Source organism: Trachurus trachurus (assembly GCF_905171665.1).
Source record: "Trachurus trachurus genome assembly, chromosome: 6".
Classification (NCBI taxonomy): Eukaryota; Metazoa; Chordata; class Actinopteri; order Carangiformes; family Carangidae; genus Trachurus; species Trachurus trachurus.
In genome coordinates, this window is record NC_139897.1 from 13,666,521 (window position 1) to 13,693,969 (window position 27,449).

The 27,449-nt window shown below is 43.8% G+C and overlaps 1 protein-coding gene across 1 annotated transcript; it reads left to right on the top strand.

The window, feature by feature from the left end:
• Nucleotides 1-1,929: 1,929 nt before the first annotated feature.
• Nucleotides 1,930-26,967, top strand: tmem266 (transmembrane protein 266; the record flags this gene model as incomplete). Its single annotated transcript, XM_083973342.1, has 10 exons — nt 1,930-1,943; nt 9,226-9,414; nt 20,358-20,512; nt 21,790-21,863; nt 22,858-22,914; nt 23,103-23,241; nt 24,019-24,134; nt 24,741-24,933; nt 25,986-26,048; nt 26,144-26,967. 10 exons carry the CDS (start codon nt 1,930-1,932, stop codon nt 26,779-26,781), a joined length of 1,638 nt encoding a protein of 545 aa, XP_083829468.1. The 3' UTR covers nt 26,782-26,967.
• Nucleotides 26,968-27,449: the final 482 nt, after the last annotated feature.

Here is a 27,449-nt window from a genome sequence, read left to right on the forward strand (position 1 = left end):
TCAGTGACAGCCTCGTCGTCTCCGCTGAAGGATGCTGCTTTCAGTCCGGAGTAGGCGTTTTCGTCGTGCGCTGTCTTCAGAGAGGCGATACGGGTGCTCGGCCAACGCGAATTTAAGGGGAATCGCAGCCTACACACAGCAAGATCCGAGCTTCCCTCACACCGATCATCATCATCACCATCACTACCACCACCACCATCATCACCACCATCATCATCCTCATCATCGGCGAGGAGGGAGATATAACCGTCATCTCTGCGAGGGCAAAGGAGTCACGACCACACTTCGCACAATGTAGAGCAAGAAAACACAAGAGGTTAGTGTGTCTTTGTGTTTCTTCCCCAGTCAGGGCTTGATTTGAAGCGCCCAGGGGTGTGTGTGTGTGTGTGTGTGTGTGTGTGTGTGTGTGTGTGTGTGTGTGTGTGTGTGTGTGTGTGTGTGTGCTGGGTTAAACAGTTAAACAAGAGCAAGACTGAGACTGTATGGCCCTGTGAGCACAGTGGGGAAAATGTTAACAGCCTCCATAACTGTTTATGTAGCTACGACTTGGATAGTGATTGCAAATGCATCTTGATTATGTTGCATTGACTGTAAAAGACCACAGTGAATATGGAATAGTTAAAAAAAAAGAAAGAAGCAATAACTTTGTGGACAACCACCTCCGCTGATGAACCACTTCCTGCAGACAGCACTTATAGTAGTGAGTGGCAAGTCAAGGTGCTGGTTGCAAAATTTAATCTTGATACTGGGATGTACTCGAGTCCGTAATTACTTTGCATGTGCAGTGAATTGAAAGACACACATTTTTGATCCCACTTGACTTGCCTTTCTGGTCACATCTACAGAGAATTCTTACAGTAAGAGGAGCACCTTGTTTAGTATTTGTGGCAATGCGTTATGCTCTTTGACTTTCTGCACCTCTTTTAGTCAGATCAATTGTGTTTCTTTTTTCCTGAGTATAAATGTGGATGCTGCAGTGAAACAATATCACTCCCCAGCCCTTGAATGACCTGGGGTGATTTATCCTGAGTAGCATTTAATCTGCTGTGCTTCACTACATTACTCTGCTGTGGCTGTGAATGCTGACTCCTCACCTCTCCATGTCTGAAGGTTTTCACAGTGTCTCTATGTCACCCACACTCACCAACCACCTTAAATCATGAAGCAATGCAAACGTGCGATAAATTCAGTTGCTGACAGCTGATTTCAGGTTTCACTTTTTTTTCCTTTTTTTTTTGTCGAAGTGGATGTCTCATGGTAAAGCTGTGGATATGTACTTGTGACTTTCCTATCTGGTCATGTCATGTCTGTTTCCTGCAAAGCAGCTGTAGTGGGCTTTCACTGAAACCGACTTGGACATCAATGGCTCTCTATCCTGTGGCACAAAGAGTGAGCATCCTGCTGTACTTGCTATGCAAGAGGTGTGATGTTCCTCAGCCCCTGATTCACAGAGCGGGGCGTATATTGAAGGAGATTTAAAATCCATTTAAGTTTAGTGCTCCCCAGGAAAGTAGTTTAGCGGAGCTGAAGTGAGGACAGGGTGCCTTGAGGAGAAGCATAAGCACTGATACTACACTGATAAGTGTGCATGTATCTGTGTTATAAAACCTAACTGTATATGGATATTTCACATTTTTGAGATTGGAAGTTCATTATTGACCTTGGAAACAGCAACTGGCAAAACATTATCTCCACCAGGTCTATCGGTTGCTGTTCTGGAGCTCTAATCATATCTCATAACACCCCTCTGTAGACAGATTTTGCCCTGTGATTTGCTTGAAATGTTTTTTTCATCTCCTGTAGTAATGACATTTTTCTGTTGTATTTCCTCTAGGTGTGATTGGAGCCAGGTCTCTGCAGTGGTGAAATCACATTTCACACTTAGGGTCATTTATCGTGGACATCTATTTGCAGCAACAAGACCTCAACATGAGCAATCCCCAGTAAGTATAACACCTGCCCGAGTCTTGTTTGAAACCATGTCTGAGAGAGTGTGAAATCTTAAATCTCTATTTATGAACACGTAGTCTTGTGCAAAGGGCATCTCACCACGGTAGGGTATGATTACCAGGATGGGACCTGCATATTCTCACGGTTCTCCTGTGAATGACTTTGAACGGGGATCAGCTGGAAAGTGGAGCTTGGCCTGGTCCAGCATCTCTGGGAGTGAGAGAGAGAGAGAGAGAGTGAGTGAGTGAGTGAGTGAGTGAGTGAGTGAGTGAGTGAGTGAGTGAGTGAGTGAGTGAGTGAGTGAGTGAGTGAGTGAGTGAGTGAGTGAGTGAGTGAGTGAGTGAGTGAGTGAGTGAGTGAGTGAGTGAGTGAGTGAGTGAGTGAGTGAGTGAGTGAGTGAGTGAGTGAGTGAGTGAGTGAGTGAGTGAGTGGCCGGCCATCTCCACTCTCTGTTGGCATCTCTTAGCATTCAGGAAAGATGTTCACTTGTCATCTTCTCTTATTAATAATTACTTTGTGTGTGGTCCTCCAGACAGACCCTGCATTCTGATGACAGCCAGCCAGGGTTGGGGCTAAGAGAAGGGAAAAGGGAGGGAGCAGGGCAACGGAGAGGAGTAGGAGGAGGTGGAGTGGAGTAGAGTGGAGTGGAGTGGAGTGAGGGGTGAATGCGAAATGGGTTCAGTCAGCTGCATCTTCTGGTTAAAGGCACAGGATGCCTCGTCTAACCACCAGAGATCTCTGTCCAGGCCTGAGAGCAGCAGATTAGTGCAGCTGACGGTCGATTACGAGTCCATTTCAACTGGAACGCTGGTGCAAAACAAATGTAACCGCAGAGGATGTGTTGAGTGGTTAGTAGTACAAAGGCGTGAGTTAATGCTGCTGAACGCCGGTGACTCTCTGTGAAGTGACAGATGGGAAACTCTCATGCAGAGAAAGGTCTTTGGAGTTATTTTCACCCCTGCTCTCCCAGACTTGATGCTGCTGTAAATCCTTTCTCTCTCTCTCTCTCTCTCTCTCTCTCTCTCTCTCTCTCTCTCTTTCTTTCTCTCTCCCTTCACAAACAGTTGGAAGCAGGACGCTGAAAAATAATAGACTGTCAAATTCAACAAATTCAGTGGCATTTTTTATTACATATTTCACATTGATTAATGTAAGAAGATGGAATCTTTGGTATCTGTGCATTTCACATTTAAATAGCAACCTATAGAAAAGGAAAATTGAAAAAGAAAAACTGCACCGTCTTACTGATGAGGCAGCGCTCCTCCTATTCTCCCATTCTCCTATGTATGGAGCTGTTTGTACTTTTTTTCTCATTCACTGCACAAAGAGCAAACACCACTCACCCAGAGGAGCCTGCTGGCTTTGAAACAGGTCACCTAACATTTACTGTAACTACCCTCAGTGTCACATGATCCAATGCCACGCTGCTCTTAATTTCTCGGTGTAATGATTGCGGAGAATTATCGGAGTAATATCTGATTAGAAATTCCATGCTAAAGGAACTATTGTCTACATCCACCTCATCACTATGATTTTGGCCCCGGTGAATGCATTGTTAGTGTTTTCAAGTAACTTTTGCTAAAAACAATACCCTGATGGTTTAGAAAATTATTTTTGCCTTTATAAGATTCACTTCCTCAGGGGCAGTGAATGGAAGCAGCAGCTGTTGGAACCTCTGCAGAATCAAACCTACGGTCTCGGTCGTCATTTTCTCTGCTCGCTAGCTGAGGTGATATGCAAAAGTTGGACTATTTTCTCTATTAATATTAAAGAGGAAACTCCAAAGACTGAGAAAACAGCTTTACTCTTCATTGTCAGCTGCTGTAATTTCCCCTTGGACCTCAAAGAGCAGGCTTTGCCTCAAAGATCTGATCTTACAAATGTACCACTGTGTCAGGAGCTCATGGCCGGACTGCTGCTGCTGCTGCTGCTGGGAAATCTGGCCAGTGCCCATATAAGTGATTTGGCACATTGGTCCCACTTTCCTGATGATATCAGAGCAGTGAAATGCTCCACACAGAGGAGTAGCCAAGTGACCGTATACAAACTCACTGGGTAAGACAGAGGGGTTGGGTTGTAGACAGCTGGCCAGAAATACCGTGGCAGTGAGCACTCAGAATGACAATGATACCGATGCCCTCTGCAAATCACCAGTTCATGCTGAGGCAACACTTTAAACTCCACTGAAGTGACAGAAGCAGAGAATTTATTGCTGTGAATAGGTGATTTGAACCATGAAGTGGCAGTCATCAGTCTCATCCCTCATCACTGTGACAGAATAGCTATAGTTCATTCGATTGCTGTTGTTGGCGATTGTTGGAATTGGTCACAATTATAACAGTCATAAATTGTTCAAAGTGTTTAGTTTGACTTAACTTAAACATAAAGACACTTATTTATCCATGAACAGTTGACTCTTGCACACACACACAATCCTATTCATTGTTTCAGACTAGAATCTGTTTGTATGACGTAAATTATTATATAATGTAATTTAATCAAATTCATTAGGCGTTTGATGTGTCCCTGACACATGGAAATAGAGATAAATTAATTTAAATTAGTCTTAGCCTTGGCTGGTTTTAGTTTTGTCTTACCTTTATATGTTTTAAGACTGTAAATCAGCTCACTTGCACAGCCTCAGTTGCAGCCTTGGAAGTTTACATATTCCCTTCTGATGTATCTTATGTCAGCTTTTGGACCTTCTTTATGTGCACCAGGTTTAGTATTCAGAGTAAAAAAAGATATAAATTAGTTTTACTTTGTGTTGAGTTCAGCAGTATTGGACTTCAGTGGTATTCGAGTACCTTAGAATGCAGCAGAAAAACTCGAGCTGGAATAGATTACAACTGAGATTCATTTAAACTTGAGATCCATGGAACCACTATGTCTTGCCAAGAAGATGTTCCTACTGAAAATGTCTAAGTGAAAAAAGACGGTCCTGTATGTATTTCCAAGGAATGTGTTACTGCAGTGTGTGTGTGTGTGTGTGTGTGTGTGTGTGTGTGTGTGTGTGTGTGTGTGTGTGTGTGTGTGTGTGTGTGTGTGTGTGTGTGTGTGTGTGTGTGTGTGTGTGTGTGTGTGTGTGTGTGTGTGTGTGTGTGTGTGTGTGTGTGTGTGTGTGTGTGTGTGTGTGTGTGTTCTTTTGGTTTATAATGTGTATAGAATATAACAATGAGACCATCTTAAATTGAGCACATATTTTCTTAGTCTTATTTAAAGTAAATGAATGCTATGCCTGTCATATCATGACAAACAACTAAATTGTTTATGTGGTGATTTAGAACTGCAAAGGCGAGATCCCAGCAGGCCATTATATTTTTATGTTTCCATTGATCACCGCACGGTGATTTATAGCAATGTGATGTAGAAAATGCTTGGGGGATATCTATGGATTCCTGTTACTCTGGAGGAGCCAATTCGTAGTTATTATACAAAAGGAGCAAATAGACCTCCATAAAACAGCAATTAGTTTGAAACCTACACTGTACTTTCTAGAACACAAAAGTACATTCACAATAAAATAAAATAACGTAAATTCTAAAGATAACATAACATAACATAACATAACATAACATAACATAACATAACATAACATAACATAACATAACATAACATAACATAACATAACATAACATAACATAACATAACATAGTTTAAGCCACATAATGATAGATGGACATTTGGAAAAAACTGAGCTACAACCAGTTTCATTTCAGTGCAGCACTTTGCATTATAATTTCCTGTAGTAAATTCATGTATCTACATCCTTAAGATGTGGTTCTACAAATAGGCTATAGCCTCAGCTCTGTATGGTTGTGAAATCTCCCCCCTAGCCATGCATGCACTATGTTAACCTTTTTGCTTCCTCATGGCGTTTGCTAATATCGCAGGCCTCTGAAAAGATCCCAGCCCTTAGCACGCTACTGGCTGTCCTTGCCCACGTCGTTGAAGGGTGCAGAGTGTTCAGATGGGAAGCCTCCGCTCCCTCCCCAGGATGGCAACTAGCCACTCCACTGGGCTCTGCACATAATGGCTCCTGGCCTGCTCTGTGATTGTCTGGAAATGTGATTTTGATGCACTAAACAGTTTGTGTCTGTCATGACTGATTATTGTCTTTGTTGCGGTTAGTCAGGGGTGCCAAGTTCACAGATAACACTGGTGTGCACAGGCATTTGTTGTGGCGAGCATAATATATGGGCACTTGACCCTCAAGCTAAACAACACATCTAGCAGGACTCGCATAACCAAAGGATCAGATATTTAAATTGTGGAGGCATTTTATATAGTGAGTCATTTGTGTTGTATAGTATATATAGTACTAATTTAAGCAATACCTGGTTCCCTGTGAGAATAGCAAAATTACCTTTCAAATGAGTCAGTTAAACAGCTATTAGTCAAGAAGTAAGTCAGGAAAAAAGGCCAGTTTTCTTTCCCAGGTTTACATTGCCATTTAACAGGAAGGTGGGTCTGCTTAGCGATCTTCCACAAACTGTTTCTTCCCTCTCGGTTCCACCTCCAACACAGAGGTTGTAGAATTTACCAACTCAGTGGCTTTTGTTCCCTGTATCTTGTAATCAATGCCTTCTTCCTTTGTTAAGCACTGGGGTTATTGATGTCTCCACGCTGGCTGCACTGGGACAGCTGCCAAGCCGTGTGAGTCTCCTGTTCCCAGGTTGACTTCTCCTTGTCCACTATTGGCTAAGCTGGAAGAATTGCAGCCCTCCCTATACATATTTAGATTATGAGATCTCATTGGCAGGAAAAGTGACTCTTTGTTGAGGTTCTGTCAAATATTAAGAATCTTGCAGAGAAAAAAGAGGAGATAAATAAAAAGGAAAAAGAGACAGAACTGAAATAATAACCTTTTTATTAGGGCCACGGGCCATCGCACCGGGCACTGATCCCTACAGCTATGAAATAGCTGCAGGGACCATTACCCTACTACTGTTATTGTGTGGATTTTTTCTTCCATAATATTATTATTTTTCATCTTCCGGACGATTTTCGATTCGCTAGGACAAATTATATATCAAAACGTGCGGTTCGATCGGGATCGGTGTGCTATTACTTTTCTCAACAGTTTACGAATTTTTCGCGACGTAAGACGCGAAAAACTGTGCTAAATTTTTGCATTGAAGTCAATGGGACGGGCGGAAAAAAAACGAGCGAAAAAGACCAATCATTGGAGTTTAACAAACGTCTACTGCTCAGGCATACTTTCACCTAGAGACTTAATTTAAACTTTAAACAGTAGACACAAGTCTTGTGTATTGTCGTATTACTCCACGTTTTGATAGGTCATATAGTTTTTGATCAATCCATGATCAATGACCATGATCATTTTTGGAGAAATTATGAGATTATAATGGTTGTGTATTGCACGGAATGTTCGTGTCAGAGCGCGTGACATCATCGGTTAGAGTGGGAGAGTGTGAAAAAACATTCTGGATTTTTTCTGGATAAACTGTCAGCCCGGCCACAATTTACACTCTACACACATGATTTTTTCAGAATTTGTAAGACAAACTTGTTATCTCTCATATCATGTGCTCAAAATATCAGAGAGACTTACAGAATTTACAGAATAAGCCTCTGAGTGTGGCCACGTCTGTCTCTGCTCCTCATTGACTCCAATATAAATATTTTCTGAGAGAAGCAGAACGGACCGATGTTTTAAAACTGCCAGCGTCTCCAAAATATTTACTGTAGAAACACCAAATCGTACCACATTTTTCAGGACGTCCTTAGAGCAACGTTGATCTGTGTTTTGTTCTGATAGGAGCTACTGTTTTTTCCACGCTAAGCCTTTTGTGAGACCAGTGCAGAGGCAGAAAATCGCTCTTTTTCTCCACGTTTCTGTCTGTCTCAGCCTGGGGGGGCCCTATCGCCGTGGTAACCACCTCGAGTTGCCGTGGTAATGTCTGATTCTCAGGCCAGAGCTCGTTAACTTCATAAACAATCCACCTGGCTCTCGTTTAAATGTTTATAAACACAGAAACAGCTAAATCAGTATGAAACAGGATGCAGCTCATAACATGTGTCAAGTCAGTCACACACAGACACACACACACACACACAGACTCTAGAACCAGCTTCATGTGATTACAGTTACAGACACACACACACACACACATCAAAACACACAGGTAACATACAAATGCGTGCAGAAGCGCGCACTCCTCTCCTTAACACACACAGGTAACTTCATGTGATTACACACACACACACACACACACACACACACACACACACACACACACACACACACACACACACACACACACACAGTTAACCTAATGTGGTTACAGCTCCTCCATATCAGTGCTTATAGAAAGATGATCATGTGTCTGTCTGATCAGTTCTGTCTTGACCTTAAGATCGTGGGTTTGATTCCCATGTTGACAGAGATGGCAAAACCGGCAGTAGCCCCGTGGGCCTTTCAAAGTTTCCCCAGAGGAAATTTTCCAGTTTTTTCCTACAATTGCCATTTATCAAATTTGACAGCTACTGTTGTGATACGGTCTGTAACTGTATTGGTAGTTTTGTACATTTAAACTCAATGATTTTTTCAGGTTTTCTTACCTAATTTTCATGCGTTATTCTTTTAGATTAAGTATCTGACAGATAAAAAATAAAAAAAGTTTAAGTGAATTATAACTCTCCTGTAGCCTACCTTTAAAAAAAAAAAAAAAAAACCTTTAATGGCCATTTTGATACAATGGAGACATGTTCGAAACTTGAAAAAATCTAATTAAGTTCTTGCTCCTATTTAGAGGTTTTTATCAGGTGCTGAAACATACTCGATTATAGTAATAGCGATTTTAAAAAGTTTCACTGCTAGCAAATGGGCTAACATAATTTTGACAAAAAAAAATAAGCAGAAAAAATCAAATCATAGCCTACCCTATTACTCATGTTTAGCGAGTTTTAAGTTTGATTTTCAGTCCTTGTGTCCTTGTTCAAGGCACCTGTATACACTGGAAACCAGGATTTTCACACCATATTTGTGTTTTCATTCATCAAATTTAGGAAAAGTCCCAGTAGGTGTTATCACATTTAGTACTTAGCATTTTCCTAGAAGGTGCATTGGCTAATTCAAATAAGCAGCACACTTTCATGTACACCTTTCCTGTAATTCTGCCATCTTTGCTGAAGACTTAACACACGGTAAACATACTAAAATACCCATGGGTGACACTCACAGCTTACATGTCCACTCTGTGAATCTAATGTTGCTCTGGTTGTGCTGTGCGCTGTGTGTGTGTGTCACAGGGCTCCTCCCCAGGCTGGGGCCTCAGAGCTGGAGGTGATCTCCCAGCAGGTGGAGGAGGACAACCAGTGCGTGGCCCCCGTCCAGCTGGTCAGCTTCGCCTACAGAGACTTGCCTTTGGCCGCCCTGGACATATCTCTTGCTGGATCCCAGCTCATCTCGAACCCAGACGAGGAAGACAACAGAGAGGGGTACGTCCCAAAAATGAACTCCCAATATGCCCTTTCACCTTTTGTTTTCACCTCACAGCTTGACCACAGCCAGACAAACTATCTGTAGAGATGATTCTGCTTTTAGGCAGCACTCGTGACGTGTTAGGCTGCACTGAAGCAGCAACTTATGTGTGGTCATGTAGACAAAGAGGCACTGCATTCAGAGTGCTCATGATTTGGTTTTGAAACTACATGAAACTGAACACTTTAATTTTCATTGTTATGGGGGTATCACACATCCTACATTTTGAGGAGGCTGGAAACAAATTAGTCGTAGGATTATCAATGAAATCTTCCTATAATTAATTTGTATACTAAAAAGCCCAAGATGTAATTATATATTGATTGATGTTGGCTGCCACAGCTAAGAAGATACTGGAGATATGGTGTCTGAAACATTGTCTCTGCTTGTTGTGTGAAAGTACTACATCCATAATTAAGGCAGAATTGCAATTACTACAATCTATAATCTACCCTGGCAGAGAAAAGCTCTGCCGTCACTCTCTCTATTGCTCGTTATTGCACATGGTAATTACACTTGGCATATTGAATCACCCCTCATTTTATATTAGAGTCCAGGAGTCGAGGATATTTGGCGATGAATTTATTAGTGTCACCATTTTAAATGGACAATGTCTCTACTGATGTGTTCATTTCAGCTCAATGACACAGCAATTTCTCGCTACCAGGACAGGCCTCTGTTCGTAATGTCGATTTCTGGCAGAAAACAAAGAGTGTTGTTAGCACCATAGCTTTTCTGAAATGTCAGGGCCTTGTGGCGGTGCTGTTTCTGTCCACGAGGCCTGCTTGTCCTGGGTTCGTGTTGTTTTCTTATCACCATATCGCCATGCTGCAGGCCCAGTACTCTCAGGACAGGACACACCCCTCCCAGAGCACCCCTGTAGCAAGTGTCCATGGCTCTCCACTCAGGAAGCGTGACTCACAACCCTTTGGCTTGCTGCGATGCTGGCATCCATGCAGAGAAAGTCGACAAACAGCATAAGCTTAATTAGAGCATCCGGCATTTTGCCATCCAAGCCCCGGTGTGTCAGCTGACTGCGTCCGGCTGGACTTTGCCCGGCCTGGACCGGGCCAGGCCGATGTCTCTGTGGGACAGGAGGGCAGGGACAGATGGGTCCTGTCCCAAACACCCAATCTCTCGTCCTACCTCATATCTTTCTCACTCTCCCTTGCACACACAAAGGACACAAAACACACACATAGCAATGTCACAGCAGAGGGCAGGATCTGGCAGCCCAGTAACATTATCATCACAGTGGGCACTCTCATATGGCGCCATATGACACCCTGGTCCCCTAGGATTTGGCATTGTGCAGTGGAAAAGTCAAACATTGCCAAGACGCATCCACAGTGGACTTATCAAGGCAACAGTGTAAATATTTGTTATTTTTAAAGAGTGGAGTCATTTCATTTAAATCTTAGAAATGATTGTTTTCCAGGAAGCCTGGAAATATTTCGCAGGGTAATGCAAACCTCGTGCTGTCTGTCATCCATGTGAGCGTCACGATGCGTCCAATGAGCTTTTTAGATTGGAATTCCTGATTTTCAGGTCAGAGACATTCTTAGACATACCTGTCATCACAGTTTCATACACACATTGGTTGTTTGATGGTGCTCCTGGGAAATTCAACAGGGCTAGTTTGTTGTCACGGGTTCTGGCTGCCTTTGTGTGCATGTGACAACAGAGGAATGGCACAAAGGTGAGGTGTGTTTATGCTGCAAGATTTTTAAATTAATCGAAACTATCAAAAGCCCTGATGGCAGAGCAGTGAGCAGCTGACTATCTGTGCTGCTCTGTGAACCATTTTCTTCTCTTGTTTGTTGATATGAATGTTCACAGAGACTCCTCTACTGTAGGCTAATTTTAGCACTTTGTAAATGACTGTGCAGATGAATATGAACCCACTTTCATTGCCTTGCTACAGGTGTTGCTTTGATTTCGGCAATTAGCCAGACAGTTTGTTTTCATAAACTGTTATGACTTACGTTCCTGAGATGCCTTTACATCTTAGTCATGTTCTTGGGATGTCCAGAGGTGATTACATGATGTGGTATAGTTGGTTCATGAGCTGGTGTTGTCTAATTTCAGTTTGACCATCTAAGTTGCTTTTATTCAATTTGGAAAGTTGGTCTTGATTTCGTGTTGTGGACATTAAAGGAAAATCCTTAATGTCACTGGAGTGGTCCACTGGTCTCAGTCTTGATTAGATGACTGATTAGACCTTGTTTTGTTTTTTTGGTTTGTTTTTTTAAATGGCTGTGGAGGAAAAAAAAAGAGCAAAAGAAAACACACCAGAGAAGCACATTTAGTCTTGCATGGAGGCTTCTCATGGCTCTTTAAGATGGCTCTTCAGGAGATGTGGGCGATGTATGTAGGAGGTGGATGTTCTTGTGGACTACAAGGGGCACACGCAGTACTTGCAGATTCTGTGCAGTGGTGAGTTGGATTATTAATAGATTTTTAGCAGCGCCATCTTCCCAGGAAACTTGGTGGAAAGTGCAAGACGAGGGTGGTGTAACTCCACACTTAGGTCACATTATTATGGTTCCACTTGTTTTTATTGTATTATTCTAAAAAAAAAAACATCAGCTTATTCATATAGGATTTTTATCATCATTTATTTTATTACGATAACATGCCCTGCAGCAATAAGAAGGTATTTAATATCTGGTTGTGTTCATGAAAAGCATTAGCCAGGCTAGCGCTGCCTACTGGTTCCGGCAAATTTAATTTGCCTCAACCATATAGTCAGGGAACTAGCAATGCGTTTCGGTTTGCTCCAATCAGCGAACAGACGGGTAAGTGAAGGCGATGACGTTGAACTCAAGCGCTCAAGATTAACCTATGAGCTTAACCGGTGTATAGCACACGTGACCACCAAGCAGCAGCGATTAGTTGAAGCAAATGTAAGCAACCGCCTCCCGGAAGCAAACGAATCCCTATGGCTCGTGTTCAGACGCTATATGAAATGTAATGAAGTAAGCGGCTGATGCATCAGGCTAGAAAAGCATACCCCCAACTGAATTAAATAATTTGGTAAAAGGTGGAAGTTGTTTTAAACAACTGTACTATTATGGAATGTGTATCTATTTTCTAAATCAAAGGTTATTTTTATTTTCCTTTAAAGAAAAATCAGCTCCAGATGCGTGTCCCCACTGTCTACAGTAATGTCAGAATAAAATACTGTAGGTTGTAGATCACATAATCCGCTTCACTGATGACTTTTTGAGATAATTGTAGAACTTTTTCATTTTTTTTATCTGACACAGTATTGCATTGCATTTGACATTTTCTTTCATTTTCTGACCTTTGTGACCTCAAAGCTGGTTGGGACCGGGGCTCCTCTCTCCCTGCCTGGCCCCTGTCTATGGACCCCGGGCTGCACATCCTGCACTGTCTTGTCCTGGCTTATCATCCCCAGATCAGCTAGCTGTCCACAGCAGCAGTAGCATATGCTGTTGATCTCCGGGGGCCAGACTGAGAGGTGTGAGGCGCTGCAGAAATGACAGATGGTTCATATGGGTCAACCTGCCGCTTTGACTGGAGGAGAGTGGAGGCAGTGGGGATAAAGAGAAGGATGGAGGGAGGACTGGAGCAGAAGACCCTCCTCCATGCTTTCATTTACAAAGCTGCTGGCCTCAGATCACAAGGAAATGGCTCAGTTTGATTAATGTCATATCTGACATGTTGGACACTAGTGTGGGATTAATCCTGTGCCGTGTTGCCACAGTTGCTCGCTGATATTGGACAAAATGTTGGGTATTAGATGACATTATATACCCAGGCCAGCCTAGATCGAGTTGTCCCCAGACCTTCACTGCAGTGCATTAATATGTGATTATGTTAGCAATCACATAATCAAACCTAGGTTGATAATGCTCAAGGTTGAAGTAAGATGGAATATTTAGAAAAAACCCGGACTGTACAATAGAACAATATAAATCTGAAGGACCTTGCCAGACTCTAGTATGAATCTTGGCAGCAGCAATATTTCATGGGGCTTTGGAACCAGAGCCATACTATACCTGTACTGTGTTGATGGATGTCTGAAAAGAGAGAAGGATTTCTCTTTCTCCCCCCTCTGACTCTATTTCAAACACACAGAGGAACAGTCCTCTCCATCAAATTGGCTCTCTTGCCTGGCACCATGTGCGACACAATAGATGACATTTGAGTGCGGGGTTTGAGGGTTTGTTAATATTCACAGACATGCAAAGTGCGAGATTGCTTTTTAGGCTGAGAGCGAGAGAGATCAAGTGTCCTGGTGAAAACCCATTTATCAGGGACAGCTTGTCTGCTGCTCTGCACATGGAGCCCCATCCATCTCCATTTGCTTAGTATCTGTGGCCCATTTCTCCGGCAAAGACCAGTTCTGAATCCCCTCTGCTGTCTTGTACTGTGGTGTAGGTGATGCGAGGATTGAAGAGATGGTAGCTGATCACGTTTTGATAAAGCTGCATGCCCTTTTCATCAAGAAGAATATAAAAAGGGTTTACTTATCAACCACATAGGATTCAAGTATATGGACAAAACTTTATTTACTGGCATCTATAATTGATTAGTCCTCTTTCTTTCATTTCTTAATTCATGCCAAAAGTGTTTAGTAATTGCACGAGTATGAGACAGGTATGAGATTAATAGTGATGAGACATGCAAACTCTGAAATGTACCATTGATTATCAATGATAACTTCACTTTATTCAGCATATTTATTGCTTAGCTGGTTTTCCTCTCCCAGGGCTTCTTTTCCTTTCTTTGGCTGTGATGACGGATGACCCAGCATTTGTTCCACAGGAAAGGATTTAGCCAGTTGTTACGTTGCCATTTATCTTTTGAATCTCATGCAACTGCGGCATCGTGCCCAACCTGTGCTTTGTCAAGAAAGAGAGCCTCATATATATCAGGAATAAATCCATCCTCCCAAGTAAGTTAAGGAGCAAGTGTGACATAGAGCTTGAGCAACCTGAATGGGATGAAGTCCTCGCACCTCTGCTGTTTGGTAGCCTGCAGGCACACAGTTGTGGTCCATTTTCCCCTGCCTGGGCCTGCTGAGTTCAGCAGATTGGTGTGAATTGGCTGAAGTTTATACTAGAGGAACCATAGGGATATGTAGTTATCAGTACGGAGAGGGAGAAGCTGAGAGGAGACAGTAAACTTATCATTTTAAAATGCTGTGGGAGTAGCATCTGTCAAAAGATGCTCCCCAGTGTGTGTGAACATGTTTCTCACTGATAATCTGAGAGATTCAGGAGAAAGAACAGAGTCTGCCAAAAATAATAATTAGCATGGAGGTTAGCATGAAAATGAACTAAGCCTTTAATGATAAATTAGACTTACAGGAGTACTGGCTCAGCACCAACAGGTCAAGCAACCTTGTACCAATGTAAATATTAAAGGTTTATAAGATAGTTTAAAAGCATGAGAATGAAAATATTTGTCCTTATTACACACGTTTACTTTTTTTTAAATGTATATTTGTGTGTGTATCAAGTTCTGTATATTTTCAACTATTCGAATCTTTCAAATTTTCTTACAAACCAAATAGATGTAACACTTGGATTGAACAGCTGACAACCCTGCTAGTTATTTTGTAGATGGATCAAAAGAAATTCTTTACAAAATGTGACTGAAGTACTGATAATGATGAAAAAATGATAATGAAATTGAAAAAACCCAGTAGTCATTTTCCTGGTATCCTCAAACTGGTTGTTTTTGTCTCCCTAACAGTCCGTAAAGATGGAAAACAGGGCCCTTATAAGAAGAGCATCAAACGCTCACGTTAAAGAAGCTGGAATCAGCAAATGTTTGGTGTTTTTGCTTGAACGATTGAATGACTAATGAGAAATGAATCAATTATGAAACTATAGCTGCCTGATTTAACAAGTTCATTTTCTGTCCACCTACTGATTATTAAATAACTACTCATCCCAGCTCTGCTTTTGTGCAGACTATAACCTGTGACAAAGGCACAATAAGAGTAAGACACTGCTTCAGGGTTCACAATTCAAAAGTTTTGGAAAACAATGCACTAATGCTACAGCGTACTATATGAAAAATTAATTCAATTTTTTAAAACAAGAGCACACTTTGCTTCTGTGCTTGAATAAATGAATGGCTGTGAGGCACAGTGACCTGAGCCTTGACCGCGCAGAGAATCGACTGACTGCCTTCATTTTTCTACACTCACAGCAATGATTAATGGCTTTGGAAGCAAATGTAATTCTCAGGCAAATGCCACAGATCTGTGCCCTAATGTGCAGTGTTGCTCTGTAGTAAATGTGCAATCAAGACATCAATCAAGAATTCCAATCAATTATTTAAAGGACTGAAGCTGCATTGCAAGTCATTCTGGGCGACATTATTTTAGGCTCTCCTTTGCAAACATTTTGAAGGAGAGGTTAGTGTTTGCAGTTGCTCAAGTGTGTGTGTGTCTGTGTGCGGTTGTGTGTGTCTTGCAATCAATACCTCAGACAAGTTGATAGTCTTTCAGACTCATTACTTCTGAATGAATTTTCCCTCTTTCAGCCCTTCCCCACGCTCTCCCTCACTCCATTTCGTAACTCACAAACACACAGAGAGAGAGAGAGAGAGAGCACCACCTCTCTGATTTAATTTCCATTTAACTTGTGCTTAATGAGTTTACATTGTATTTTATCCTGTCTCTATTACAGGTGACAGTCTGATAAAAGAGGGGCTCTTTGTGATTGGCTCCTCACCTCGGTCAGAGTTACTCAGCTCGGGCTGAAGCCAGAGCTCCAGTGTGTGTGAATGAGCCCCAGCAGGGCGAGCAGACACCTTCCTCTGTGCCAGTCACTCAGCCCGATGTCTTTGTCCGCTCTGTCCTGTCTGGTCATTCTGCAGCAGCGAGGGGCCACTGCATGCAGCTGGTGTCATGTGCAGCATGCCATCACTTCCATCTCAGGCCACTATTGATCAGCCTCATGATCTAATCCCCTCGCTCTGCGCTGCTGTCGGGGCACGCTTCGATCTCCACTCAGTGTGTTACCGCTGCAGCCGCTGGCCTGTTGATGTCTTCATGAATCTGTCCACAGCAAAAGCCACTGTGTGTCTCTCATTTCCTTCACACACAATGCAGAGTGTCTGTGTGTGTGTGAGTGACGGTTTGTGTGTGTATGCACATATGTGTGCATGACAGACCCCTCTGGGTATTGCCCATTCGATCCACACCAGCCGTGACCCTGAGAGAGTGTGAGGTGGTTTTCATCCTTGGCTCGCTCCACCACTGAAGCAGCCTCACTTCCTCATAAATACTTCAGGTCCTCCGCGTTCAAGGTTTAAAGTGATTTCCCTAAAATTAAGTTTCTGAGCTTGGAGTAATCCATCACTGCCATTTACTCTGCTTCCAGACAGGGTTTTTCTTTACAGGTTTATTAAATTAATACCTTTTCTGCCTGGCTTATAGGAGAGGTCTGAATGAATTATGATTCCACACAGTACGAGTTAAATCACAATTTTCAATCCTGAAGGTAAGTGAGGTGTCTCTTGGATTGTGTGCCATTCACTCTGCCTTTTAACTAATGGTCCACAAATGTCCGGTGACTCTGTGTTAGGCGTATCATTAGGTAAATGTTTCTTTTCCTTGGCTCTCCTCCACTGGCAGATGGGGTTTGACATTGTTCCTTGGGAACAGATTGGTGCTGGGGAAAGTCTCTATGGTATCTGCTAATGATACCATTACCCTCCACCACCGCTTTGTCACCCCCAGGTGTTGAGCTCCTAATCTGTTGGCATTGGCTGGTACAGAGGGTTGCTGCAGAGGGCTGAGTGCACCAGTTAGCCTCTGGGAGGGCAATGACACGGTGTGGCAGAGCTCCAGTCTCTCTGCTGACCTTGGTGAGGGATGGAGAGGATGTGTGGCTGTGCTACACCGGAGGTCCAACTCCTCCTGCAAAATGACACCATTTAGATGGATCACCTCTCTTTTCCACCTCAGAGCTCCAGTTTATCACATCTTAGGTATTATTTTTTTTTATGTCTTTGGCCATAATTCCTATTGGTTATGGTACTCAACACAGAGGCATCACTTCAGGGCAGCCCAACTGGCCAAGACACACGAGACCATTAGACAAGTCATAAACAAGCTTAGTCTTTTTGGAGGCAATGCCAGAAGTGAGAAAGCCCAGAATGTTAATGGAAGCTCCTCAATACACAAGAACAGGAGGTCGCACTTGCACTGGAGAATCAGTGAGTAACATTTAATGGATTTGTATGTTTTTGATAATAACTTTATCATTCACCTTTCTTGCCGCACGGTGGAGTGGTGGTGAGCACTCTTCGCCTCTCAGCAAGAAGTTAGATTCCCAGGCCTGGGGCCTTTCTGAGTGGAGTTTGCATGTTCTCCCCGTGTCTGTGTGGGTTCTCTTTGGCTTCTTCCCACAGTCCAAAGACATGCACAGTAGGTTGATTGGTGACTCTAATTGCCCATAGGCATGGATGTGAATGTGTGTGCACATTGTTCATCTATGTGTGGCCCTGCAATAGACCGGCAACCTGGCCAGGGTCTACAGTACCAGGGTGTATATCACCTGGGAGTAGCTCCAGCCCCTCCACGACAATGCACAGATGAGCGCTATAGACGATGGATGGATGGATTCACCTTTCTTTTCTCAGGTGAAACTATTTGCCAATCCGTCAATTGACAAAATAATAATCTAATCAATTATTCATATTTTTCAAGCAGAAATACCGAACATCCTCTAGTTCCAGCATCTAAAATAGCTTTTTCCCCCTGTGATAGTGAACTGAGTATCTTTGGGTTTTGGACTGCTTGCTTGGACAAAACAAGACATCTCAACACCTAAAGTTGTGTTATATTTTTTAGTTATAATCATTGGTTGTAGCCCTGTTTCCAGACAAGTTTTGCCATCTGTGGGTTTGTTAAAATGTGCAGTGTATGACCTTCAGACTGCTAATATTTCAAGCTCAATGGGACTTTCTGAAGACAGTGCTATCATTACCTTGATGGCCCAGCTCAGACACATAAAAAGTTATATACATGTAAAAAAGTCAGTTATTCATTAACTCAATCAGGATCTTTCTCCTCTATTCTGTCTTTTACATTCTTCCTTTTCCAACTCCCCCTCCTTCCTTTCTGGCTCTTTCTCCAGTTCACTTTTGGATGAGTCCCAATGCCTTTGAACCGGCTGCACCCCGCTTCCTCTCTCTTTGTTTGCCACCTTCATTCTGAGCCGAAGCAAGAGGGAGAGCAGAATAAATTGCATCCTCCCTTGTCCTCTGACAGATATTGCCTGTAGCTTTCCTCCTATGGGGGACAGGTGACAACGGATCGCTGCTATTTTCTGCTAAGGAACAGACTGCCTTTCTCAATGTTGCATCCGAGAAAGGACAGTACCCAGACCCCCCCACACGCAAAGCGCTCGCCTCCCCTTTTTTGTATTTGGTTTTCCACACACACACGCTACATCTGAGTAGCATGTGTGTTGAATACAAAGCTGTGACAGGAAGGGAAAGCCCTGTGTGCCTCCTGGAGATTTGTCATTATTTATTGACCATAAATCCCCAGGAGCCTCAGTCAGCCACGGTCTCTGATTGGAGGAATTTGAAGCAGAGAGTAGGAATGGATTTAAGGCACGTCTGACACTCGCATCTCTGGGATCAGTGCACCTGGACAAGGAACAAGCACACTGGGACCCTGCTACACTCCAAACTAATGGAAAACATATTGCAGAGCAGAGGGATATGTATAAACAGGAGCTGCTAAACCACCAGTAGGAATGACAACACATAATGGTATCACTTCGAATATGAATACGAATTATGAATGAGACTTATTAAATATTTCTTCCTTATCCCTTCACTCCTGTGTCCTTTCAGCAAGTATCCAGGCATGCAGGTAGCTACAAACAAATCAGATGAAGGTTTTGACATTCAGTTAAGCAATCTACAATTCTGTTGTGTGTGGCTGAATCCCTCACATAACCCCACCGTCCTGCTGTAAGAGCTATACCTAAAGTCCAGCCACCTAGCTGGTGGCTTATCCAAAGCTACTGAGGTTGTTAGCACACCAGTCACTCAGACTGGCAAACAGCCAGCCAGTCAGCTAGCCCCACTTCCACCCCGAGACCCGTCCTGCCACCCAGTGAAGCAGCAGGGAGGGGAATTAAGTATGCAAGACTCTTAATCTCCCCAGAACCACGCTTTACTGACTTTGAGTTCACACATGTGTAGGCCTACTACAGAGTAAACAACATCTATCATCTCCTCTATGGATGTTCTGTTAAATCTATATATACAAGCATGTTCTGTGATGCTGAGACAAAAACAAACCATTTAATGCTTGAATATGGATTTTAACAGATGTCATGTAATCTGTTTCCAAAAATAGGCACAAACAACGCACTGGCTGTTGTAGTAGGTAGAGTGTGCTGCCTGATGATGGTGTAACAGGAGGGCTCTAATGAGAACAGTTGCAGGGACGGTTGCAGAAAAGGCCAGAAGAAGAAACGCCACCCTGACTTTATGCACAGAATTACTTCATGCTAATACATTATCTCACTGCCAGCAGAATTTATGCATCGTTGAATTTCATCGTAAATTAATTTCAGCATGCACGGTTCTGCATGTGTATGATTTGTATGCAGAATAGTGCCCTCTGCTGAAAATCATTTAGGAGAGCGTTGACTGAAAACTGAGCCAAGTCAAGGTTGAATACACCTCACGATTTGTGTATCCTGACGTTTCTTGTGTTTTATTGATTTGACCTCGCAGGCTGGGCTGTCAGGTCTGCTCTCTGTTACCAGTATTACATTTTAAAATAACACCACAACAAGACACACCATTTATCTTTGTAGCCACTGCTCTTCTAACCCCCCCCACCTCTTCTCTCTGTCTCTCATCCCCCCCTCTCCCCCCGCTTCAGGTCGAACTGGCTGAAGCCGTGCTGTGGAAGGAGGGCAGCGCTGTGGCAGGTCTGTCTGCTGTCGGCGGGCTTCAACTGTTTCCTGGTGGCCTGCGTCATCTTGGTGGTGCTGCTGCTGACGCTGGAGCTGCTCATAGACATCAAGCTGTTGCAGTGTGAGTACTAGCAACAGTGTGACGTCTTCTTAGATTATCATTGTGATATGGTTGTTGTGGGGGGGGGGGTTTGCAGGCCACAACACTGAGGTGGTTTGTCGTGCTCATTGTTTACCATCTTGGCCGGCGATAGTGTTCTTGTAGAGGGAGGAAAGTGAACCGCTCAGCACAATGGTTTACTAATTGTTATACAAAGGCACTGGGCCAATGTATCGACTTAAATAAAGACCTCACACAAAGGAGATCTAAATTAGCACCAAAGCTAAGCTGCAGGAAGATCATGCACTCGTAGAGATTACAGCAGAGTAAATGGCAGACATATTGCACATTTTTCTCACTGTGTATCATCAGGCACCTTTTACCATGATGCTGTAAATAAGGAACAACAAGAACAGTGTTTGTATGTGAAAGAAGATAAATCAATAATGCAACAAGTATGTTATCATGTGCAGAGGAGTGTGAACAACACTAGCTGCTATCCTGGTCTTATACATCTACTGTATAATCAGCCTGTGTCACTGATGATCTGTTCTGGGACCTGAGGCTCTGATCAATAATGGCCTGGGGAATATAACACCCCCATTAGTATTCCACAGTTAGCAGTGGTGACCCATGTCAGCCCAGCATCGCCTCCGTCTCCAAGATCATCCGGCCTGGTGGATACATCCTCATCCATCATAAGCAGAAGGTCAGGGGTTGTGACCTGTTTGATGTGAGAGAGCTGATTGAAGAACATATAGCACCTCCATTGTTGCCGTGAAGCTGACAGGCTGACAGACGAGAGGGACATAAGTGAGACAAATGCGTGAAGGGAGATTAGCAGACTAAGAAATCGGGCAATACAGAGTTGGCGGGCGGATGAGCGCGGGGGTTGACTGGAGGGAGATCAATGGACTGATAGACAGATCACTGAACACAGCAAACAAAGAAAGATGGGGGCGAGAGGTGGAGCATGAAGAGAAATTCCTCAGATGACAGGCGAGTGCTGTTTGAGGCTGTCCAGGAATAGACCGATGATACAGACACATGCATGTACAGTATGTGGTGACTGACTTCACATTCACCATGTTGCTTCACGGCTCTTGTTGTCTTGTGTGCATTTGTGTAGGTGTGTGTGGACATGGATGCACCTATATTTTCAACAACACCTCACCGGTGTTCAGCAGCAACAAAAAAAAGCACAATCACACCAAGCTGCAGCCTCCATATTTCACCAAAACATGTCACACGAATTAAATATGAAATGAAACACAAGTGATTCTGTTTTATCCCCACAGTTAATAATGCATTCCAGTTTGCCAGCATCATCCACTGGATCAGCCTGGCCATCCTCTCCGTGTTCTTCACTGAGGTGAGTTTCTGCTCTGCCCTCCCCACAACACCCCAACTCAACACAAAAACAGTCTCACTTACAGCTGATGCAGCGGCCTGTCGATTAATGCTACGTTGTGCAGTATGTGGGGCCAAGCGAGGTACGCCGACACATTCTCATTATAATACTAACAACACTTAAATCGCCCCATGCCTTCTGTCACCGCGTGATTAGATATTGATTAGCGGAGGTGAACTTGTGCACGGTTCCTTCGATGTTGTGCCTATATGAAATATTGAAAGTCATGGGACAACAAAGACCTGTGTTATTTTATCTTTTTGAAAAATCACATACACTACTGCAGCTGTTGTCGAAGCTGGCCCTGCTACTCACTCCCTCTCGGGTTATTCGATTGATCCGCAGCACAAACACTTTAAAAATGCAGATGGAGCCTTTCTGTGCCACTAGTTTTAAATAATTTCACGGCCGCAGGTGTGCCGTATCGATTACCATTCTCTTTACAGCCAGCCGCATTTGTCTAAGTTCCCCACACTTGATCACACCAATGCTAACTTTTTTTCTTTTTTAAAGCTGGAGTTTTCCTTATCAATAAAAGCAAGCCCTCGGTGCCACACTGGAGCAGCGCAAACAGCAGGGAGGCTGGTTTCTGCTCCAGTGCAACCCTGACTATCTGAAATGAGGATGGGAGTTAGGGAGGAGGAGGAGGAGAAAGAGAGAGGGTTATTTGCCCTCTGCGGCTCCTGCTGTGTCAGCAGAAGGAGCTAAATGTGGTGTCTCTGATTGTTTAGATGAAATCCTATCGCGCCGCCTTGTCATGTGTATGAAAATGATGTCATTGATGAATAACCAGGGGAGGGACAAAAGAAATCTGAATTGCGGCTGCAGATATTATTAACTACCCATCGTGCTCCATCATCTAGTGTCTCTCAGCATCTCTGTCCTTGTTGTCTTCCATCTTACCCTGAGTGTAACCTGCTCTCTGTCTCCATCTCTGTCCCCCTGTCTGTCTCAGACGGTGTTCAGGATCGTGGTGTTGGGGATATGGGATTACATAGAGAACAAAGTAGAGGTAAGCTCCCACGGGTCCCATTAGTCCTGACTCGGGGCCCCTTTCACTGCAGTGCCATTCCCTCAATGTCATACCTCAATGTGGATACTGTGGAAGCTACAGGCACAACAATAACCGTGTGTGTGTGTGTGTGTGTGTGTGTGTGTGTGTGTGTGTGTGTGTGTGTGTGTGTGTGTGTATTTTATCAGGTGTTTGATGGAGCTGTCATCGTCCTCTCTCTGGCCCCCATGGTGGCCTCAACAGTGGCAAACGGCCCCAGCAGCCCCTGGGATGCTATCGGTCTCATCATCACACTGCGCATCTGGAGGGTCAAGAGGATCATCGATGGTGAGGCTGGGAGGAGCTGGGGGCTGCTGTCCCCTGAGTCCTGTCCTATACCTGACAGTAAAGGACAGGACGCAGGAGACAGGCAGATACTGCAGTGTGCTCTCTGCAGTGTTGGTTACATTCTAGTCTTGAGGTTGTTTGCCCGGTTATTTGTTCCTCTTTTTTTCATTGTTCTTTCCCCTCAGGAATTATGGCAGTACATCGGGTGCTGCATCATTTGTTGTAATGAACCTGCGGTTTTTCGATGCTCTCACAATAGCTGCTACGTGAAAAATGATTTGAACATATACGTAGGTGCACACTGAGCATTTCATTTGTTGGGAAGAATGCTTTTCTTTAACAAAGTTGCTCCCCCTGGTGGTTTCTGAATATAATACAGCACAAAAGGATGATTGGTTAATGTCAGCCATCCCCTCCAGCAACATGTTCAGATTAGAAGACGTCATGTCAAGACATTAAAACTCAACACCACCACAAATATTGATGAAATATGCACATTTTATGACACCACCTCAATGAAGGTTCAGCCTCAGAAAGGAGTTGTTGTTTGCAGGATCATAATGATGTCACTTTGTTCACTTTGTGTATATCATGTTGGGAGCAGATCCTTGTAATGAGTGAATGTGGAGAATACGCAGGTTCTAATTGCAATACAACTGTGGCTAACAATGTATAAAAGATCTGCTTTTTGGATCTTTAGGGGGAATTTAATTAATCAATGTAGTATTGGGCTCACATCAAAGGCCTCACTCACTCTTATTCACCCTCTTGTTCTAGCCTATGTGCTGCAAGTGAAGGTGGAGATGGAGCTGGAGATCCAGCAGTACGAGAAGGCCAAGGCAGTGAGGGAGGAGCAGCTTGACCGCCTCACTCAGATCTGCCAGGAACAGGCAGTAAGTCCTCTTGTCTGCATACCTATCTACTCACAGCATGCACATTGTTTATTTCTTCAGCTTTTAACCAGCAGAGGGCAGCAATGCACAATGCAAGAAATGAATAATACAATCTGTTCTTGAAGAGGTATAAAATTGATTTCATGTTACTACAAGATAAAACTTTTTACAGCAGTCTTGTGCATATCAGATAGCCAACACTGTGCATCATCCTAAAGCAATCTATTCACCTTTTCCCAATTTAATAATCCAGTGTTGATTCAAGTGCATCCACTGAGTGCTCAGAAGTGTCTACTGAACGTCTGAGAGTCATATTGCAACCATTAGAGAGACTGGAATGTGCAGTTTGGCTTATACACACTGAACTGTGTATGTAAAGCTCAGCTATGATGCAAGCAGTACAGCCAGCTCCTAAATTCACGGGCATCAAACCCAAATAAAATATTTGGACAAAAGTTATTGCCCTGTTAGCAAGAATATACAGTATTTAGTCAATTTCTTGAAAAATGCCTGTGTGTATTTACTCTGTATGTCTTAATAAGGGGGAATAAGAGTTAGTTTTCTTCAGGTCTCCCATTCTGTCTCTCTCTTTTTTTTCCCTTTAAGTTTGAGATCAGGCAGCTGAGGGCTCACCTGGCCCAGCAGGACTTGGATCTGGTAGCAGAGCGTGAAGCAGCCATGCAGATCCACCATATGTGGGGTAAACAAAGCAGCACCTTCCAGGAGGTGGACGGACTGGCCCCCGGTGCCTCCGAGCATCACGGTCCAGCTAAAGCTAGAGAGCCCGGAGGACCTGCAGGTAACCTCTCCTCTGTGTTACAGGCCGTCAAAGACCAAGGATGGTCAAGGATGTGCTGTTCACATTTTAGGTGGATTATTTAATGTAAAAAACAACAACAACAACACAACACAAAAGTATAATTAGTAGAAAGTATGACACCAAACGACACATCTGCATGTAGTAATAAGTTGTACCTGCAGCTGCATTGTGTTGGAGAGTAGGACTGTGTGTTAATGTTACTCTCCGGAGCAGTGCTGGTGTCCTCTTCTCAAAAACATTCATCTCATAATCCACATCAAAATTCTGGTGCCACATCTAGATGGACTATAAACCTCTCACACAGTGACAGGTCATAACTTACAGGACTTAAAGCAACAAAGCGCTGTCAGGGCTCAAAACAGTGAGGCTTTTCCTTTATCAAAGCTATAAATCACAGTGTGACCTGCAATACATCTGAGACGCAGTGTTTCTAGTCAGACATCCTTTTAACCGAGCCCGCTCCTCATACACTCATGTGGTATTGATCATCTGGAGATGATCCCTGTCACTTTTTAGGCCCAACTGTGAGTGGGCCCCTCTCAGGGCATTTATTTGAACATGTGACAGCCAAACATAGGTGAATACAGACCATTAACACTGAATAGCACTTGTGAGAAACGCTGATTTTGGATCTGTGAAAAACATCCACACCAAGTTTTGCTTGTTCAGGTAACACAAAAATTGGTTAATTAATATATTTGAGGATCAAACTGAGTAGTTAATTCATGAAACAACATTTGCCCATTTCGCCTAAAATATAAAATTGATAAGTTTGGGTTTTGGACTCTAGATCAGACGAACTCTAGGACATCACCTCAGGCTCTAGAAACATGTGATGGGCATATGAATTTTCTATCCAACACAATTATAAAGAGCGAAGTAAAGTAGTGTGTTACAATGTTCTTCATCAAAATAATTCAGAGTTCCTCACACTGTACTGTAAAACTTGTTTGGTCTCTTACATTCACACTGGATTCATTTTTATTGTGCCAGACATGAAGTTTATTTAGTGTCAATTGTATCCCCTTCAGATCACCATGGACAAGATGACATGAACAACTACATCAGCCAGTACTACAGTGAGCCAAGCAGCGGTGAGCATCAACAAGATCCTGCTTCAGTTTTTTCTTCATGTCATATTTTAACACAATATTTCAAAAGGCCTGTGCTCTGGGTGTTGCTTCTGTAGATATGGGGATCCCAGATCCTGCACGCGTCATCACCACAGCAGCCATAGACGTGCACCTGCCTAACAACCCCAGCCAGCTTCCCTCCTCTTTGGTGAGTGCAGACGCGGCGCCGTCCAGTCGCCTGCAGCGCACCGGCAGCTCAGTCAGCGAAGCCTCCACGACCACAGTGTCCCGCACCAGCTTCAGCGCCCGGCAGCACAGCATCAGCAGCCACACGCTGGGCTCCACCACGGACTGCAGCTCCACGGTGCGAGAGGCCTCCACCTCCACGGACTACAGCGACCAGCGCTGCTACCCTCCACCTTACAGCAGCCCGCTGGCCCTGGGCACTCAGCCGCGAGGGAGTCCCAGCGCCGTGGTGCAGGAGCTGCTCTCCTCTCTGTCCGAGGACTCCTGTCTCACACAGAAGGGCCTGGACCCTGTCAACCTTAAACCGCCCAGCCCGGCAGGCTCCACCAAAACCAGCCCCGAACTGGAGCACAGGGTCAACATCTACAACAAGAGGAACCAGGAGAGCCGGGTCGGGCTCCACTCTAAGCCGCTCATCCATCTGCAGGGTAACGAGCCTCTCCTGGAGGAGAAGTACAGGATGATGGAGCCGGTGGACGCACCGGTCAACCGTCTGTCAGAGACATAAAACTGCCCGACACTTCAACTTGACAGGACTCGCTCTTCAGATCAACCGCAAAAATGAACGCTTTACTCAACTCCCATGTTGTTGGGAGTCACTGGCACATAAACTGTATGCCTAATGTCTGTCATCCTCTTTGTAGTGTTGTAGCAGAGAGGATGAACTTGCCAGAGCAGCACAAATAAGAGCACGGAGGACAGGAGATGGACTTGATATCAGGCACCACTTATCAGGAATTGACACTCACAAAAAACAAAACTGAGATTTATGAAAAAAAATAATGACCAAAAGAAACCAGCAACAGGGCTCAAGTCCTTCATTTTCAGACAACTGGTCAGTGCAGTGAATCTGGCTTTTGATATGTGAAGCTGTGGTTTGGTTCCTGGGAAGTGAAACCAGTGAGGGGGATGGTGCTGAGGGCTTTGCTCCTCTGATACACTTTATAGGAATTGGAGATGCTGGACTGATGATTTATTGGGAGAGCTATAAACTGTGAATAAGCCCCCTCATCCACCCCCACCCCTCAAGCTACAAGGCATGGATTTATCACAAGAGCAGGTGTGTCTGCTGTTTTGGTTCAGTCTAGTGTCTCCAAACTTACCAAGACCAGTCCTCTTTGATGGACTGCTGCAGGGTACAATGGATCAGTCTCAACTTCTTTCTAATCTTTGTCT